The following is a 16,699-nucleotide window of genomic DNA, read 5'->3' as shown; positions in this document are numbered from 1 at the left end:
AGAATCTAAGAGAGTGAATACTAAAAGAGCTTTTCTGGCGGCCGCCGGCGCGGTCCCTGCGGGCTGCCGTTTTCACGGCTTCAAAAGCCTATTGCCTTCCAGCGAGCAGCCCCGAGTGCACAAACCGCCCCGCGGTTCCTCCCTGGGCAATCCGGGGTCACAAAAGAGCAATTTCTCGTGGCCGAATCAGACGTTCTTTTCAGAATGGCTCTTCGGCTGGGCGTTTCTGGGTGTGGTAGTTTCCTCACTCCTGCGGACAGACATGAACGCTGCCTCACGTGCCTGGGCTTCGAGCACGCTCAGACAGCGTTCACGGATGGATCATGCCCTCATTGTGAGTGCATGTCCATGGCCACGCTGAAGTCCCGCCGCTAGAGAACACTAGAGAACGTTCCGCCGGCCCAAAAAGCCCTGCGGTCTTCTCTATCTCAGCGTGGCCCCGTCGAGCTCCCGCAGCAGTATGCTTCCCCGCCCGCCGGGCTGAGCGTCTCCTTCGGGGCTCCTGCGGAGGACGAGATGTCTATCACTGCATCAGAGGGAGAGTCAGATGGTGAGGCCTCCGCCCCTTTGGTGCAGCGCCCCTCCGCGGTCGCTGTCCCTTCGGAGGCGGACGCCGAACTGTCGGCTATGCTCCTCCGGGCGACCAGGGGGATAGGCTTGGAGGTTCCTAGCGAGCCTCCGGCCGATCCCTCTAGGCTGGATGACTGGTTCCTGGGGAGGGCACCGCCGCGCTCTCCCCCGGTCCCTTTCTTTCCGGAGGTGCATGAGGAGCTGTTGAAATCCACCTCCTCTCCCCTCGCCACTCTCGATGGCGGGGCAGCCAAGGGGTACGTGGCGATCCCTCAGGTTGAGCGCGCCGTGGCAGTACATCTTTGCCCCCGCGGCGCTGCCACCTGGCGGGGTAGTCCGCGTCTCCCTTCCCGAGCCTGTAGGGCCTCCTCCGGCCTTACGGAGCGGGTTTTCCACGCTGCCGGGCAGGCTGCCTCCGCCCTGCATGCCATGGCGACACTCCAGGTGTACCAGGCGCAGGCTCTCAAACACCTGCACGAGAGTGGTCCCGACCAAGGGACATTCGAGGAACTCCGCGCCGCCACCGACTTCGCCCTCCGGGCCACGAAGGTCACGGCGCGTTCCCTTGGTCAGGTGATGTCCACCTGTGTGGTCCAGGAACGGCACCTATAGCTGACCCTGGCTCAGATGGCAGAGGCCGACAAAGCACGCATTCTCGACTCTCCTGTCTCCCAGGGTGGCCTATTCGGCGACACCGTGGAGGACTTCGCCCAGCAGTTCTCCGCGGTCCAGAAGCAGATGGAGGCCATAAGACACATCTTGCCCCGCCGCGAAGCAAGGACCTCCTTTCCGCCGCCTGGGCCCCCGCCTCTGCCTGCCCGTCGCTGAGGGCGTCCCCCCGCGGCCCCTAAACCAGCACCAGCTCCGTCCCCCGCTGAGATCCATGAAGCGAGACTCGCGGCCCGACGTCGAGCTGGCCGTGGGAGAGGGACGCCGCCCGCTTCTCAGGGTCCTGCGAAGAACACCTGCAGGCGAGCTACGAAGCGTCCCTGAGACGGGCACCCCGGAGGTGAAGAACTCTGCTCTTTTGGGGGCGAGGACATCTCCGCTCCCACCCCCGGTGGAGGGCCGGGGGTTGATGTGCACCCATATAACATCGCCGCCGGCCTGTACAAAGTCACAAGAAGGGCTGAATTTCTCACCTCCGGGGCTCCGGCCCCGGGTTTCCTTCCTGAGCAGTGTTTCCACTCCTCGGAACCGGACTCGGAGCTGGATGTCGCCAGCGCGGGAACCAGGGAAGAAGGTAAGCGCTGCTCAATGCGGCCAGACTTTTCTCCAGGACGTTCATCCTTCTGGGATCAGTCCCCTTCCCCTTCCCCCCTCAGGCTGCCCCACCGTGGTCACGTCGGTCAACGCTCCCTTGATACCCCTGTCGACTCGGCTGAGGACCTGGCTTCAGCTTCCCAGCCCCTCGCAGTGGTTGATTCGGACGGTACGTCTCGGCTATGCGATACAATTCGCCAGGCGTCCCCCCAGGTACAGAGGCGTGCTTCATACTACTGTCCAATCAGACACACATGCCGCTGTCCTGCGTGCGGAGGTTGCAGTCCTACTGGCGAAGGATGCAATCGAGCCTATCCCTCCAGCCGAGATGAAGTCAGGGTTCTAAAGTTCCTACTTCATCGTGTCCAAAAAGAGCGGTGGGTTAAGACCCATCCTGGATCTCAGAGCACTGAATCGGTCCCTTCTCAGGCTGCTGTTCAAGATGCTCACCACGAGGCGCATGCTCACATGCATCCGCCCCCAGGATTGGTTTGCAGCCATCGACCTGAAGGACGCGTACTTTCATGTCTCGATTCTTCCTCGACACAGGCCCTTCCTACGGTTTGCTTTCGAGGGTCGAGCGTATCAGTACAAAGTTCTCCCGTTCGGCCTGTCCCTCTCTCCCCGCGTCTTCACGAAGGTCGCGGAGGCAGCCCTGTCCCCCCTTTGGCAGTCTCGACGACTGGCTCCTCATAGCTCACTCGCGGGATCTGTTGTGCGAACAGAGGGACCTGGTGCTCCAGCACCTCAGCCGTCTGGGCCTTCAGGTCAACCGAGAAAAGAGCAAACTCTCCCCAGTGCAGAGGATCTCTTTTCTCGGTGTGGAGCTGGACTCGGTCGAAATGACAGCCCACCTCACCAACGAGCGTGCGTCATCAGTGCTGAAGTGTCTGGAAAGAATCAGGCACAAAACAGCGGTTCCTCTCAAAACATTTCAGAGGCTCCTGGGGCATATGGCAGCTGCAGCCGCGGTCACGCCGCTGGGCTTGCTTCATATGAGACCGCTTCAGTGTAGACCACGGTATGCCTGGACACTTGTCCCAGGGGCACCTCTGCCCGTAGGAAAGCAAGGTCGGACCACGGGTTGAATAGGCGGCGACGGGCAAGCAGCATCGGGCTCCTGGACAGGACCTCGTCTGCAGTGGCACATCAACTGCCTCGAGTTGTTGGCAGTGTTTCTGGCCCTTCGCCGCTTCCGACCGGGGTTGCGTCAGAAACACGTGCTTGTTCGTACCGACAGCACTGCGACCGTAGCTTACATCAACTGCCAGGGTGGTCTTCGCTCCGGTCGCATGTCTCAACTCGCCTGCCATCTGCTCCTTTGGAGTCAAACGTGGCTGAAATCGCTACGTGCCATTCATATTCCGGGGGAACTCAACCGTGCAGCCGATCAGCTCTCACGGCAGTCCACCCACCCTGGAGAATGGCGACTCCACCCCGAGACAGTCCAGCTGATTTGGAGCCATTTCGGGGAGGCCCAGATACACCTGTTTGCCTCTCCCGAATCCACCCACTGCCGGTTGTTCTATTCCCTCTCCGAGGCCCCCCTCGGCAGGGATGCACTGGCACACAGCTGGCCTCCGGGGCTCAAGTACGCCTTTCCCCCAGTGAGCCTCCTTGCACAGACCCTGTGCAAGATCAGGGAGGACGAGGAGCAGTTCCTGCTGGTTGCGCCACACTGGCTCACCCAGACCTGGTTCCCAGAACTTATTTCCCTCGCGGCAGCCCCTCCCTGGAAAATCCCCTTGAGGAAAGACCTTCTGTCTCAGGGGATGGGCACAATTTGGCACCCGCGCCCCGATCTTTGGAACCTGCATGTCTGGCTCCTGGACGGGATGCCTCAGACCTCGCTGGCCTCCCACAGGCCGTGATCAACACGATCACTCAGTCCAGGGTCCCCTCTACAAGGCAGGCCTATGCACTGAGGTGGGGTCTGTTCATTGACTGGTGTTCCTCTCGAGCAGAGGACCCCCAGAGATGCACGATTGCAGTTGTGCTTTCCTTCCTGCAGGAGAAGTTGGAGCGCAGGCTGTCCCCTTCGACTCTCAAAGTATACGTCGCAGCTATCGGGGCGCATCACGATGCAGTAGATGGAACATCCCTAGGTAAGCACCCACTGGTCGTGAGGTTCCTCAGAGGTGCCAGGAGGCTCAACCCTCCCAGACTGCACCTCATACCCTCTTGGGACCTCTCCGTCGCCCTTCGTGGCCTGCGGGACGCCCCATTTGAGCCCCTCGCCTCAGTCGAGCTGAAATATCTGTCACTTAAGACAGCGCTCCTGACGGCATTGGCCTCCATCAAGAGGGTAGGGGACCTACAAGCCTTCTCTGTCGACGAAGCGTGCCTGGAGTTCGGGCCCGGCGATTCTCACGTTATCCTGAGACCCCGGCCCGGTTATGTGCCCAAGGTTCCCACCATGCCTTTCCGCGATCAGGTGGTGAACCTGCAAGCTCTGCCCCTGGAAGAGGCAGACCCAACCGCTGCGCTTCTGTGCCCAGTTCGCGCTCTACGCACTTACGTGGACCGCACTCGGCCCTTTAGACACAGCCAGCAGCTCTGTTTTGGAGGTCAGCAGAAAGAGAATGCTGTCTCTAAACAGAGGTTGGCCCACTGGGTGGTTGAAGCCATCTCCCTATCCTATTTGTATCAGGGAGAGCCATGCCCCTTAGGACTTCGAGCCCATTCCACAAGGAGTGTTGCCTCGTCCTACGCGTTGGCTCATGGCGCCTCTCTAACAGACATCTGCAGAGCTGCGGGTTGGGCGACACCTAATACCTTCGCCAGGTTTTACAACCTCCGCGTAGAGGCCGTATCCTCCCGTGTTTTAACATGAAAAGTCAGGCAACGGGAGACCGGCTGGTGCCATTGCTGCGCCATTCCTTTCGGATCCGTGCGCCATTCCCCAGCTGTTCCCTCCATAGCGAACCTGGGTCCTCCATGCCCTGCAATCAGCCTAGTGCGGAGTAGGTACTGATTGTGCTCCTGCCGGGTCTCCTTCACCCCGCAAGGTTGTGGCAACATGTCTCAGTATCCCTCGGTCAGCCAGAGGGCCGTGGTTTCCCCCGTGTATCCCTAGTGTCTATGGATACATCGAATTATTCTCTTTCCACATGTAAAATATCCCATGTGCTCCGCCCCCCCCAACCCCTGCTTCAGTACATCTGGCATCCCTGTGGGGTCCCCTACTTCGGCCCCCAGGGCGTTGGGAAGGTTACGCTCGTACCCGCCTGCGGACACGTCCGAGGAACCTGTCTGCACGTGGCGTAGGGCGTAACGCGGCGCCAGGTTCGTGGCCCTTTCCATGGGTCCAAGTTCCCAATGTAACGTCGAAGTGATTCGACTGAAAGGGGAACGTCTAGGTTACGTAGGTAACCCTCGTTCCCTGAAGGAGGGAACGGAGACGTTACATTCCCCTGCCACGACCTGCCGTCGCGCTGACGCCGGGCTCTCCCGGCTCTTCAGCAAAAGCCTGACTGAGTGGTGCGCATGTCCACTCGCCAATTTTCAATTGGCCTTTTTTTATATAAGGCTCAGAGATGATCGGTCTCTCAAGCGAGATCCCAATGTAACGTCTCCGTTCCCTCCTTCAGGGAACGAGGGTTACCTACGTAACCTAGACGTTTTCTTTCATTTAGGACTGGTTTTGTGTTTCTATTTGCATCTGATTAATCGTAGGCCCCATTTATCTGCATCTCATTTTATGAGTGAAAAAAGCATTTTTGTGAATTTTTACAATATTAAACAAATTATGAAAATGTTCACTGTTTATCACACTAGTGTGCTTAAATGTTTAACCAGGAAGTTTGATTTTTTGTTTTTATTTTGTACAATCTTATATTGTAAAATTTATTCATAAAAATGCTTTTAAAAATTAGCGGGCCTACTTTTGGAAAAAAAATAGGCTTATACAATTAATCAGATGCAAATAGAAACACAAAACCAGCCCTAAATAAAAGAAAACAAATTGACAAAAAGATTGACAAAATGAAAGATTTATAAGCAATTGTTTGGAGTCCGGTCATTTTTGACCGGGAACACCACAAGTGTGACTTTTTGCAATTTTTTTTTACAAAATAAAAGCATTTAAAAGCAAACTTCCTGATTAAACATTGAAGCACACTAGTGTGAGAAACAGTGCAAAGTTGTATAATTTTTTGTTTAATATTGTGAAAATTATTCATAAAAGATTTTTTCACTCAAAAAACAAGGTACCATACTCTCCGATAAATGAGGCCTATGATTAATCAGATGCAAATAGAAACACAAAACCAGTCCTAATTGAAAGAAAACGAGTTGACAAAAAGATTGAATCCAATATTTGTTGAAAATATCTAGCATAATGAGAGATTTATAAGCAATTGTTTGGAGTCCGGTTATTTTTGACCGGGAACACTACAACTGTGAGAGGGATCCGAACACAACCAGAGGATTAAAAACCTCCCCGACAAGAAGACATCTTGGTCACCTTTGTAAGTAGGCCTACACATGCTTTCAAAAAGAGTACTTATTACTGAAATAATATGCTTTAAAAACCATACTTGCAGTGCAATTGCAATTAAAATGTACATTGTGACTATGGTGAGCATGTTCCACTACACCTTTAGTAAAGTCAGTGACTGAAGTCTCACAGAGCAAGAACCAAAGGAAGTGTCACTGTTAATCAAGATGTTCATTAACAAAATCAGATTAAATCAATCAGAGGGGCAAGACCAGAATACTTAACATGCCTAATGCCACTATTTATATATCTACAAGGTAATAAAGATCAGCACTAATATACTACTTATTATACTGCACTGTAATAAACTTGACAGATCAAGCTGGACTAAAGCGACTCAAGAAGACTAGATCTAAGGGTCAGGATTAGTGTAACAAAAACCAACAGAGAAGGAAAACTGCTTTAGGAACACTTCAGATAATGCAGATTCAAACCATGAAGCCAAAATATTAATTACAAACTGTTACAGATATTTCTATAACTTATGCAAGCTATCCTTGCGAAAACTCAGTGCGCTTAATTGTGTTGAATGCACACTTGTAGTGCATTGCAAATCTTAAACGTACAATATCTTAAATGTATATAAACTGTAGTTCCAGATAATGATTAAATAAAGGCCACACAATTTTTTTTACATAAATGTACATAAAGTACATTTATAATCATTGTTTTAACAATCTTTTGTTAAGTAAACATACAGTCAAACCAAACACATTATCGCATTTTTTTCATTATAGTTTAGAAAAATGGTAATAAAATATGACAAGAATACAAGAGTTAAACTGTGTCAGATTCATCTTGATAACGTCAGATAACTTGGATAGAAAGGTATATGTAAGAAAATTTGGTCTGGTCAAAGTGTCAAATCAAATTTTGGTCCCCAATTGTTAGCAACTTTACTGATAGTCCACTGTATGAAGAAATTTTGGGTATAATATTGTATGTCACAGTTTACTTTATTATAGTAAAAAAGATCTAAAAAAAAAAATCTAAATATTAATCTAAATATGAATTATTTTTGATTTGACAGTAAATTGATGTGCTGCCTTACACACTAAAGTACTTGATTATAATTTGAACCATATTACATTACAAATTAAACATAATACAAATTAAAGTTAAATTAAATTCCATACCTTCTCACAAATGTGTAATAACAAATATATTTAAATACAACATAGAAAAGTTATTAAAGTATATTTTAGTTTATCCCAAATGCTTGTCAATACATTCAGAAGTAAACCATATTTCAATATTAGTCATTGTGAAATTACATAAAAATATGTGCTTAAGTCCTTCTTAAAGCAAAACACTGTTAATTGATCACATTGATAATTGCAAAAAAAAAAAATTGTATTACAACTTTTCTAAAATGGTAGGTTTAAATATGCAAATGAGGCATTATTTACTGAAATATGTGCTAATTTGCATATATTTCATAGTACAAAAATCTAAACATTGGATGAAGTCAGTTTCAAAATTCTTGTCAATTTTTTTGACATATTAGAGTCAAATCTTTTTACAGAGGGAATTTAAAAAAATCTAATTTTGTAATAATCTCATAATTACGAAAAAACTTAGAACAGACAAAAAACAATCTACTTATTTATTTATTTTTTACAATTTTTGGGGGAACAAAATGTATAAAATAGTGCTGTCAAATCGATTAATCGCAATTAATCGCATCCAACATAAAAGTTGACATGTTGACACACACACACACACACACACACACACACACACACACACACACACACACACACACACACACACACACATGTATGTATATATATATATATATATATATATATATACACTATGTAAATTCCTATTTATATATAATTATATTACATATAAATATATACATATATTTATATATACATATACAGAATACACACAGACTTTTATTTTGGATGTGATTAATCACGATTAATCGATTTGACAGCACTAGTATAAAATCAAGCAAATTATATATGAACAAATCCCTCTGTAAAAACCTTCAGAATACAAACAGGAATAAAAATGTAAAGTTTGGTGTGTGTAAGTGCTACTGAAGTGGAGATTTATGGCTCAGTGTAAAAGAAAAAACTCATTTTGAGAAAACAGCCTTTTAAAAATATGTACTGTAATTGAAATCTATTGATACAAATAGATACAGTGCTATAAAAGAAACACTTAACAGTGTCTTTTGGGTGTTTTCTTTCCACTAGTCTGAAAAAACAAAATCTCAAACTTGACAAGTGAATGAAAAAAAAAACAGTGCAATGTCTCCCCTTAAGTGGGTCAAAAAGTGCTCTTAAGTTCTTTAGAATCTCTCACAAAATACTATATAACTGTAACATAATGTTTTTCCATGTTGACTTGTATACTGTCACTTTAATATATTATTTGCAAGACCAAAGAACAGAAAAATGTACACATGATGAGCAATGTTGAATAATATTATCGCGTTTTGTCTGTTTACTTTCGTTTTACATTCAAGAAGCACACATAGTTCACTTAAAATGAAGAATGATGTTCAACTTGTCTGTGAAGGCCAGCCCAGAATAGCGTTTGCTACGCACATCTGTATCCTTGCTGACGTGTAGTGGTTCCCATTCAGCGTGCGCATGCGCAGAGACGGCTGCTCTGTGACGCTGTGTACGTACGCAGACACCGGCGCTGTGCTGGAGTTTGACGTGGCACTCTCGGCACGCAATTCAACATCGCCAGAGGAAAGGACGCAGCTCATCATTTTCCTTCAGGTAAGACTCTATTATTTTGTTACGTACTAAGAAACGAACACACTAAAGGTGGGTTTTAAAAGGCAACCTTATTTTGACCGTAGCCTACGCGAGTCATTCTGTATATAACGTTATGTGTTTTTGTAAGTTTGGCTGACACACTATGCTAGTTTACGTCTCTAGCAGAAAATATTTCGTAACTTTGTATCGCCGACAGCTGGTACACGCGATGTATTATCAATATATATTGATATATATGTCCATGGCATGTGCTGAAGTCTGTCAATATGGACTTTATTCAGTAAAGTGAAACATCCCAGGTCTGTCATAACGGTCTTTGACGTGGCAGTTCAGGGCAGTGGCAGCTGATACTCTACATTCATGCTATAGCATCTCTGTTATGGCACCACTGCTTTGAATATCGTGTGTTAATGATATAAATGAAATATTATCTTACTCTGAGAGTTACTAAAGGCCTCTTTGCAGAAATACAGTCGTGATGTCTCAGACAGGCCACTCATGGCAATCATTATAGAGAAAGAGCTGCCCAGTGTTTAGTTTGGTGCATTTGTATTTAGTAAATCTCAGAATATTGCTTAGCATTTTACTTGGAGTTGTTTTTAAGGTCTGGTTTGTTAAAATATGCTGTAGGGATAATTTGATATTTGAATAAAAAAGTTTATTCAACTAGGCATACTCTAGGCCTATAATTACCTTGTAAAATGTTAGTTATTTAAGTGCATAAAATGAAAGAAGCAAGAATAAAAAACTATTAAATTGTCATTATAAACAATGTTTATGTTATTGCTTATATGTTATAAACAATGTATGATTCACCTTTTAGTTTATGGGAAATTCCCTCCATGAACATTACATTTTTTAAAGTCCATGTTTTTGTTATCAGTACAGTGGAACATTTATGTTTGTTTGTTTAATTATTATTATTTTTTAACGATGGCACTATTTTATTGTGTTTTTTTTTTTAAATTTTATTAACTTTAAATCATCATCTGACCTTATTATGATGCATATTAAAACCAGTGCATTTTTATTTAACAAACAGAGTTTGATAACTCAAATAGGTTGGTAAATTGGCATTGCATGATTTATTAACATACAGTTAAGAACACACAGGTTGCATAATGATGTCCATTTTAATACATTACCAATACCTTATTATTTATGGTAAATTTATCAAATTAATTTAGTTGAAGGCTGAATACAAAAGTCGAACCACATTTTGTATGTGCCAGTATGTATTATTAGCCGATTGTGTTATCATAAGCTCCTCTTATCTCAGTTTAGTGACAAAGTTCCTGATCACACGTGCTTAGGGTTGAGGTAACCATATCAGCTAAACTCTAAACTGTAGAAATCATTTCATTATCTCATTTTCATTTCATTATCATTTCACAACAAACTGGGCTTAATTGTACTGAATGTGCACTTGTAGAATACGTCAAATCTTTTTTTTATTTAAGAGTTAAAAGTAAAGATATAATAAATAATAATAAAATAATATAAAATTAAATTAAATAAAAGGCTGCTTAAGTGTTTATATAAAAGAGACTTTAACTCTTTCTAAAGGCATTTAATTACACTTTTAAAAAAAGTGCACTTTGTTGTAATAAATTAAAATGTCAAATCATTATGACTAACAAACTAAATTGTAATTACAAAGGTGTAATTACAAGTATATATTTAAACACATAGCATCGACATTTTAAAAGAAATAACATAAAAGTATAATTTAGTTGACAATAAATGCTTGTCAGTAGATTCAGTACTGTACACTTTAACCATTTTTCAAAGACAACAGAAGTAATTATAAAGTTACTCATGAAGATGTACTAAAGTCCTACTTAAGTGGGGCAGAAAGCACTCTAATGTTCAGTTAATTGCATTTGATAGAAATTTAAACTATAATACATTTTCATTTAATTCCAATTAAAATTCAATTAAGTGCCTGAAAGCATGATATCCCAGGCGAAAAAAGGGCACTTCCATAATGTATTTAAAGTGCTCTATTTTCACGCACTACTTTTGTAATCTTAAGAACATCTAAGTGTACTTATGAACAGAATATGAACTAAAATGTGCTTTTAACATACTATCTCTGTATTAAAAATGTATTTAGCACTTGTAGTACACTTCAACCCTCCTTTCATACACTACTGGGTTCAAGTGTACTACAAGTAGAGCACTTTAAAGTGTCCTTTTTTCGCCTGGAATTCAGTTCACATTAAGGTATATTTTTTCTATAATTAGAAGGTGCTAAAGTGTACTTCTTTTCCCACAGTTGGCACAACTGTGTTAAGGCAGTTTCATTACTTCAGAATTAAAAGTGCATGAGTATTTCTTTTTTAAACCTGCAAAATGAACAAAGTTTGATGGAAACATGTGGAACATCACACATATAAAGTAGTTTTAATTCACCCCCTTTCTTCTATTCCAGGTCACCTTTTTTTGTCCCGGACTGGAATGAAAGAGGTATAACATTAGGATGAGTCAGCAAGGTTATGTTGCCGCCCCTCCATACTCCCAGGCCCAGGCTGGAATGGGGGGATACTCTACTGGTTTTGGGAACCCCCCACCTCAGTCGCATTATGGCTATGGATCTCCACCACAGGGTTATTCCGCCCCTCCGACAGGTAAAGTGAATAATCTTTTGTTGAGTTCTTTTCTAAAACTGTCAAGTTTCATCTTGTCCCTTTGCCTTGCGCCTCAGCTTAAATAAATAAACAGGGTCTATCCAAAATTAAGCTTTTCATTACAGTTTCAGCTGTCCCTGCATACTCTAGTTTACAAACCAAAATTAATTTTGTCACAGATTTATCTTCTCACATGATTGCTGTTTTTCCAGGTGTGCTCAAGCCTCCTGCTTCATCTCCTTCTGGGATGCCTCCACCACCAGTATCCAGCCAGTATGGTGCTAACATTCAGCAGAACGGGGCCCATCCCCACAGGTGAATACTAGTTCAATGTGTTCAAACATTGTTGAAATTGCAACTCTTAATAATATCATTTTTTTCTGCTTCCAGCAGTTTCCCTCCTCCTGTTGCTTCAGCTCCTTCCATGTCTCCTTATGGGCAACCTCCTCAAGGTGCTTTTCATAGCATGGCACAAGTCCCGCCTCCAACTCAACAGCTGAGCAATCAAATGAGTGCCATGAACATTGGAGGATATGGTATGTTAGATGCCATTTTGTGTTCTTTTAAAGTGAATTTACTTTTAGATCGTTGTTTTATACTTCTGCACCGTTATCTTTAGGGCAAAGGCCCATGCAGGGACCGCAGTCTCCTTCCAGCTCAGCAGCACCACAATATCAAACATCACCACCACCAGCAATGGGACATCCACCCCTTTCTCCACCAGGACCACAGCCGTCCTCACTTGGATCTCCTCCACCAATGGCCACGATGGGTCCTATGGCAGGTCCACCAATGGGAATGTCTGGCCCACCTGGACCAGGCGTCAACCAACCACAGCTGGGACCCCAAGGCTACCCACAGCAACCAGGTAAAAACTAGGAAACTTTGCACAAATGATTAAGAGATACACTAACGTATGTAAGATATTTTTAAAAGAATTATTTTCTGCTCACCCAGCCTGCATTTTTTTGATTCAAAATACAACAAAGGCAGTAATATTGTGAAATATTTTTACTATTTAATATAACAGCTTTCGATTTGAATATATTTTAAAATGTAATTTATTCCTTTGATTAAACCTACATTTTCTGCATCATTACAGTCTTCAGTGTCACATGATCCTTCAGAAATCATTGTAATATGTTGATTTGCTGTTCAAGATAAATGTTTTATTAATAAATGTTTTTTGAGCTGCAAATTAGAATATTAGAATGATTTCCGAAGGATCATGTGACTGGAGTAACGATGCTAAAAATTCAGCTTTGAAATCAGAAGCATAAATTACATTTTAAAATGTATTCAAATAGAAGTAAAAGTCATTTTAAGCATATTTAAAAATAATAAATCCAGGCTTGGTAAGCAGAAGAGACTTCTTTAAAAAAAAATATAAAAATCTTACTGTTCAACATTTTTTAACTTGTAGTGTAGTTTAAGAGCTTGTATTTAAATGTGAAGTGTGTCATTTTTGACAATCTTCCAAAACACTTCCAAAAGTTCAGAATAATTAAGATTCTGAAAACTTTTTGCAAGGAGTCTCTTGTGCTCGCCAAGGCTGCATTCATTCAGTCACTGTAAAAACAGCAATTTTTTTTATATATTATTACAGTTAAAAATAACTATTTTCTATTTGAATATATATTAAAATGTAATTTATTCATGTGATTTAAAGCTGAATTTTCTGAATTATTACTCAACTCTTCATTGTCACATGATCCTGTGGAAATCATTCTAGTATGCCGTGTTAGTGTTCAAGAAACATTTATAATTATCAATGTTGAAAACAGTTGCATGATATTTTTGTTGAACATTTGCTATATATATATTTTAGGTTTTTATTTTGTTTGGATGAAGAAAAAAACTGTTTATTTGAAATAGAAGTCATTTGTAACATAAATATCATTACTGTCACTTTGATTAATTTAATGTCTTTGCTGAGTCTTTCTTTTTGTTGTGTATCATGTTTCCACATAAATAATTAAGCAGTTTGTTTCTGAGGCAGCAAATCCACATATTAAAATGATTTCTGAATCATGTGACACTGAAGACTGAAATAATGGCTAGTGAAAATTCAGCGTTGTGTCACAGGAATAAATTACATTTTAAAATGTATTTAAATAGAAACCAGCTCTTTCAAACTGTAATAATATATTGCAATAATGCTGTTTAAAATGTGTTTAGAAACAGTCATAAAAGTGTCTCTTTTTAAGTACAATTAATCCGTCTTTTATTTAATTTAGATTATAGTATCTTAACTTAAACTTAAACTTAAAATGTAAAGCTTCAAAAAGCTTACCTTAAAATAAACTTTAGATTTGAGGTATTCTACAAGCACACATTCAATACAATTACGGAGACTAAAAAACATTTTGTTTAAGCTTTACTGGGTAGCCACTGTTTTATGAGAGAGGCGGACAGCAACAATAGTTCAACTAGTTGTGTGATTTTGGTTCGGTTTGGTTTTTTATCTGACCTAAAGCAGATGATTGGTGAGTTATGTTTAAAAAAACTTGTCGTAATTTTTTCACTTGCGTTTGTGGTGCAGAAATTACACACCTCACCTCTACTCAGTATTTTTAGAGGCTTTGTTGACTATCCGAAATAACCATTACTTTTTGTTTCTGATCTGAAGGGAGCCCGATTGCTGGCCCTTATGGTGCACAAATGGCAGGACCACAGATGGCAGGGCCACAGTCAGGCGCTTTCCCTGGAGGCTTTCCTGGAGGTCCAGCACAAATGGCAGGCCCTCCTCAGAAGAAACTGGACCCTGACTCTATTCCAAGCACGGTAACAACATACAAAAATGCTACTTTACAATGTAAAAGCATTTAAATTTGTGCACATTTCAAGGTACACTGACTTGTCTGTTGCAGACGCAAATGATTGAGGATGACCAGGCTAAGAGAGGAGGCCAGGTGTATGTCACGAACATCAGGGGTCAGGTGCCTCCACTGGTCACCACAGATTTTACAGTGCAGGATCAAGGTGAGCATGGGAACTGTCTTTGCACTTCACTCCTAATATTAGAATACAAGTGCATTTGTGTAATATAATAAAGATTTGTTTTTTTTGGCATTTTAAGGGAACGCCAGCCCAAGGTTCATGCGGTGCACAACATATTCCTTTCCTTGCACTGCTGACCTTGCAAAGCAGTGCAAAGTGCCTCTGGCAGCCATTCTCAAGCCCTTTGCCACTGTGCCCAAAAATGAGGTATGTGGCATTTTCAGATTTTTTTGCTGTCCTTCATGCTTGAGTTTGTGTACTAGGTTTATTTTTACATTTATTCATTTATAATGCATGATTTACAAATTAATGCTATATGCTATAATCAGGGGTGCAAATAAGTGGTCTGCCGGTCCGCAATGAGTGACCAAAATATGAAAATACACTCTGTAAATAAGTTCAGAGTGTGCATTTGCGTATCCAACATGGTTGACAGCTGTTAATGCACAATTACCATTTTAGATTGACAAACTGTAATGTATAAGATTTCTATTCAAACTGAAAGTATAATTTGCTGCCGTTTTCAAAGTGCAGTGTGAAAAACCTGGCATTTCATTCACTGACGCTCTTCAGTGAATGCTCTTTAATCAGCAGTGCTAAACCCGGCAGGAGCTTATACTTACTTGCCGACAACCTGCCAAAATAAAAGCTTTCTAATTTAGGTTTGAAAATGAGGAAACTTCACATAAAAAAGTAAATATTTTAATTTAATTTTTAGTTTTTTCAGATTTTTATTTAATACTCCCTTTTATTTTTAAACACAGTAGTATGACCACCCTTTATTATTTTGTTTATTATTTGTGACCCTGGACCACAAAACCAGTCTTAAGTCGCTGGGGTATATTTGTAGCAATAGCCAAAAATACATTGTATGGGTCAAAATTATTGATTTTTCTTTTATGTCAAAAATCATTAGGAAATTAAGTAAAAATCATGTTCCATGAAGATTTTTTTGTAAAATTCCTACTGTAAACCTATCAAAATGTAATTTTTGATTAGTAATATGCATTGCTAAGAACTTAATTTGGACAACTTTAAAGGTGATTTTCTCAGTATTTTGATTTTTTGCACCCTTAGATTTCAGATTTTCAAATAGATGTATCTCGGCCAAATATTGTCCTATCCTAACAAACCATACATCAATAGAAAGATTATTTATTGAGCTTTCATATGATGTATATTTTTTTATTTTATAAAAAAAATAAAATAAAATTATATTATTATCACTATTAAATAGTTTTTTTTCATACTATGTGTACTGTGAGGATCAAATTAAATCTCCAGGTACTCTTATGAGAACCTTATGTGCACCCCTGGCTATAATATATTGCTATAATATAAGTAGGGTTGGAAAAAGTTTTCAGACATTTTCCAGCCCTTTGCAACCCTAGATATAAGTGACTTTTTTAAAATGATGTTTAGGAATTTTTGCATTAGATTAAAATGTACAAAACCAAGTCTTGGGAAAGTATTTTTAAGTTTATTGCTGTAAAACTTCATATGTTACACTTAAGTACTGCGCTTTCAAAATACTTTTAAAAAGAGTGCTTATGAAAATAATACACTTTAAAAGAATGTACTTAAAGGGATAGTTCACCCAAAAATGAAAATTTGATGTTTATCTGCTTACCCCCAGGGCATCCAAGATGTAGGTGCTTTGTTTCCTCAGCAGAACACAAACGAAGATTTTTAACGAAAACCGGTGCAGTCTGCCAGCCAAATAATATGAGTGGATGGGCACCAAACCTTTAAAAGTAAACAAAAACATGCACAGACAAATCCAAATTACACCCTGCGGCTCGTGGCGATACATTAATGTCCTAAGACACTAAACGATCGGTTTTTGTGAGAAACTGAACAGTATTTATATAATTTTTTACCTTTGATACACAGCCACGTCCATCTGTCCTGAGCACGAGTTTAGCATCCGGCTCGTGACATGTGAACGCGCTCTGGCGTAGAATACGCAAACGCCGGAAGCGATCTGTCGCATG

The 16,699-nt window shown here is 41.9% G+C and overlaps 1 protein-coding gene across 4 annotated transcripts in view; it reads left to right on the top strand.

The window, feature by feature from the left end:
* Positions 1-11,557: 11,557 nt before the first annotated feature.
* sec24d (SEC24 homolog D, COPII coat complex component) overlaps positions 11,558-16,699 on the top strand; it is a 34,633-nt gene continuing 29,491 nt past the window's right edge. For 2 of the 4 annotated variants that reach the window (XM_073835619.1, XM_073835618.1), the window contains exons 1-7: positions 11,558-11,705; positions 11,918-12,020; positions 12,099-12,241; positions 12,325-12,573; positions 14,335-14,489; positions 14,576-14,687; positions 14,785-14,912. In XM_073835619.1, coding sequence (XP_073691720.1) covers positions 11,558-11,705; positions 11,918-12,020; positions 12,099-12,241; positions 12,325-12,573; positions 14,335-14,489; positions 14,576-14,687; positions 14,785-14,912 — 1,038 coding nt within the window. Of the gene's footprint in view, positions 11,706-11,917; positions 12,021-12,095; positions 12,242-12,324; positions 12,574-14,334; positions 14,490-14,575; positions 14,688-14,784; positions 14,913-16,699 lie in introns of all 4 variants that reach the window. The other 2 variants (XM_073835617.1, XM_073835616.1) reach the window with 1 other exon arrangement.

This window comes from Garra rufa, chromosome 3 (assembly GCF_049309525.1).
Source record: "Garra rufa chromosome 3, GarRuf1.0, whole genome shotgun sequence".
Classification (NCBI taxonomy): Eukaryota; Metazoa; Chordata; class Actinopteri; order Cypriniformes; family Cyprinidae; genus Garra; species Garra rufa.
This window is presented reverse-complemented; position numbering and strand designations above follow the sequence as displayed.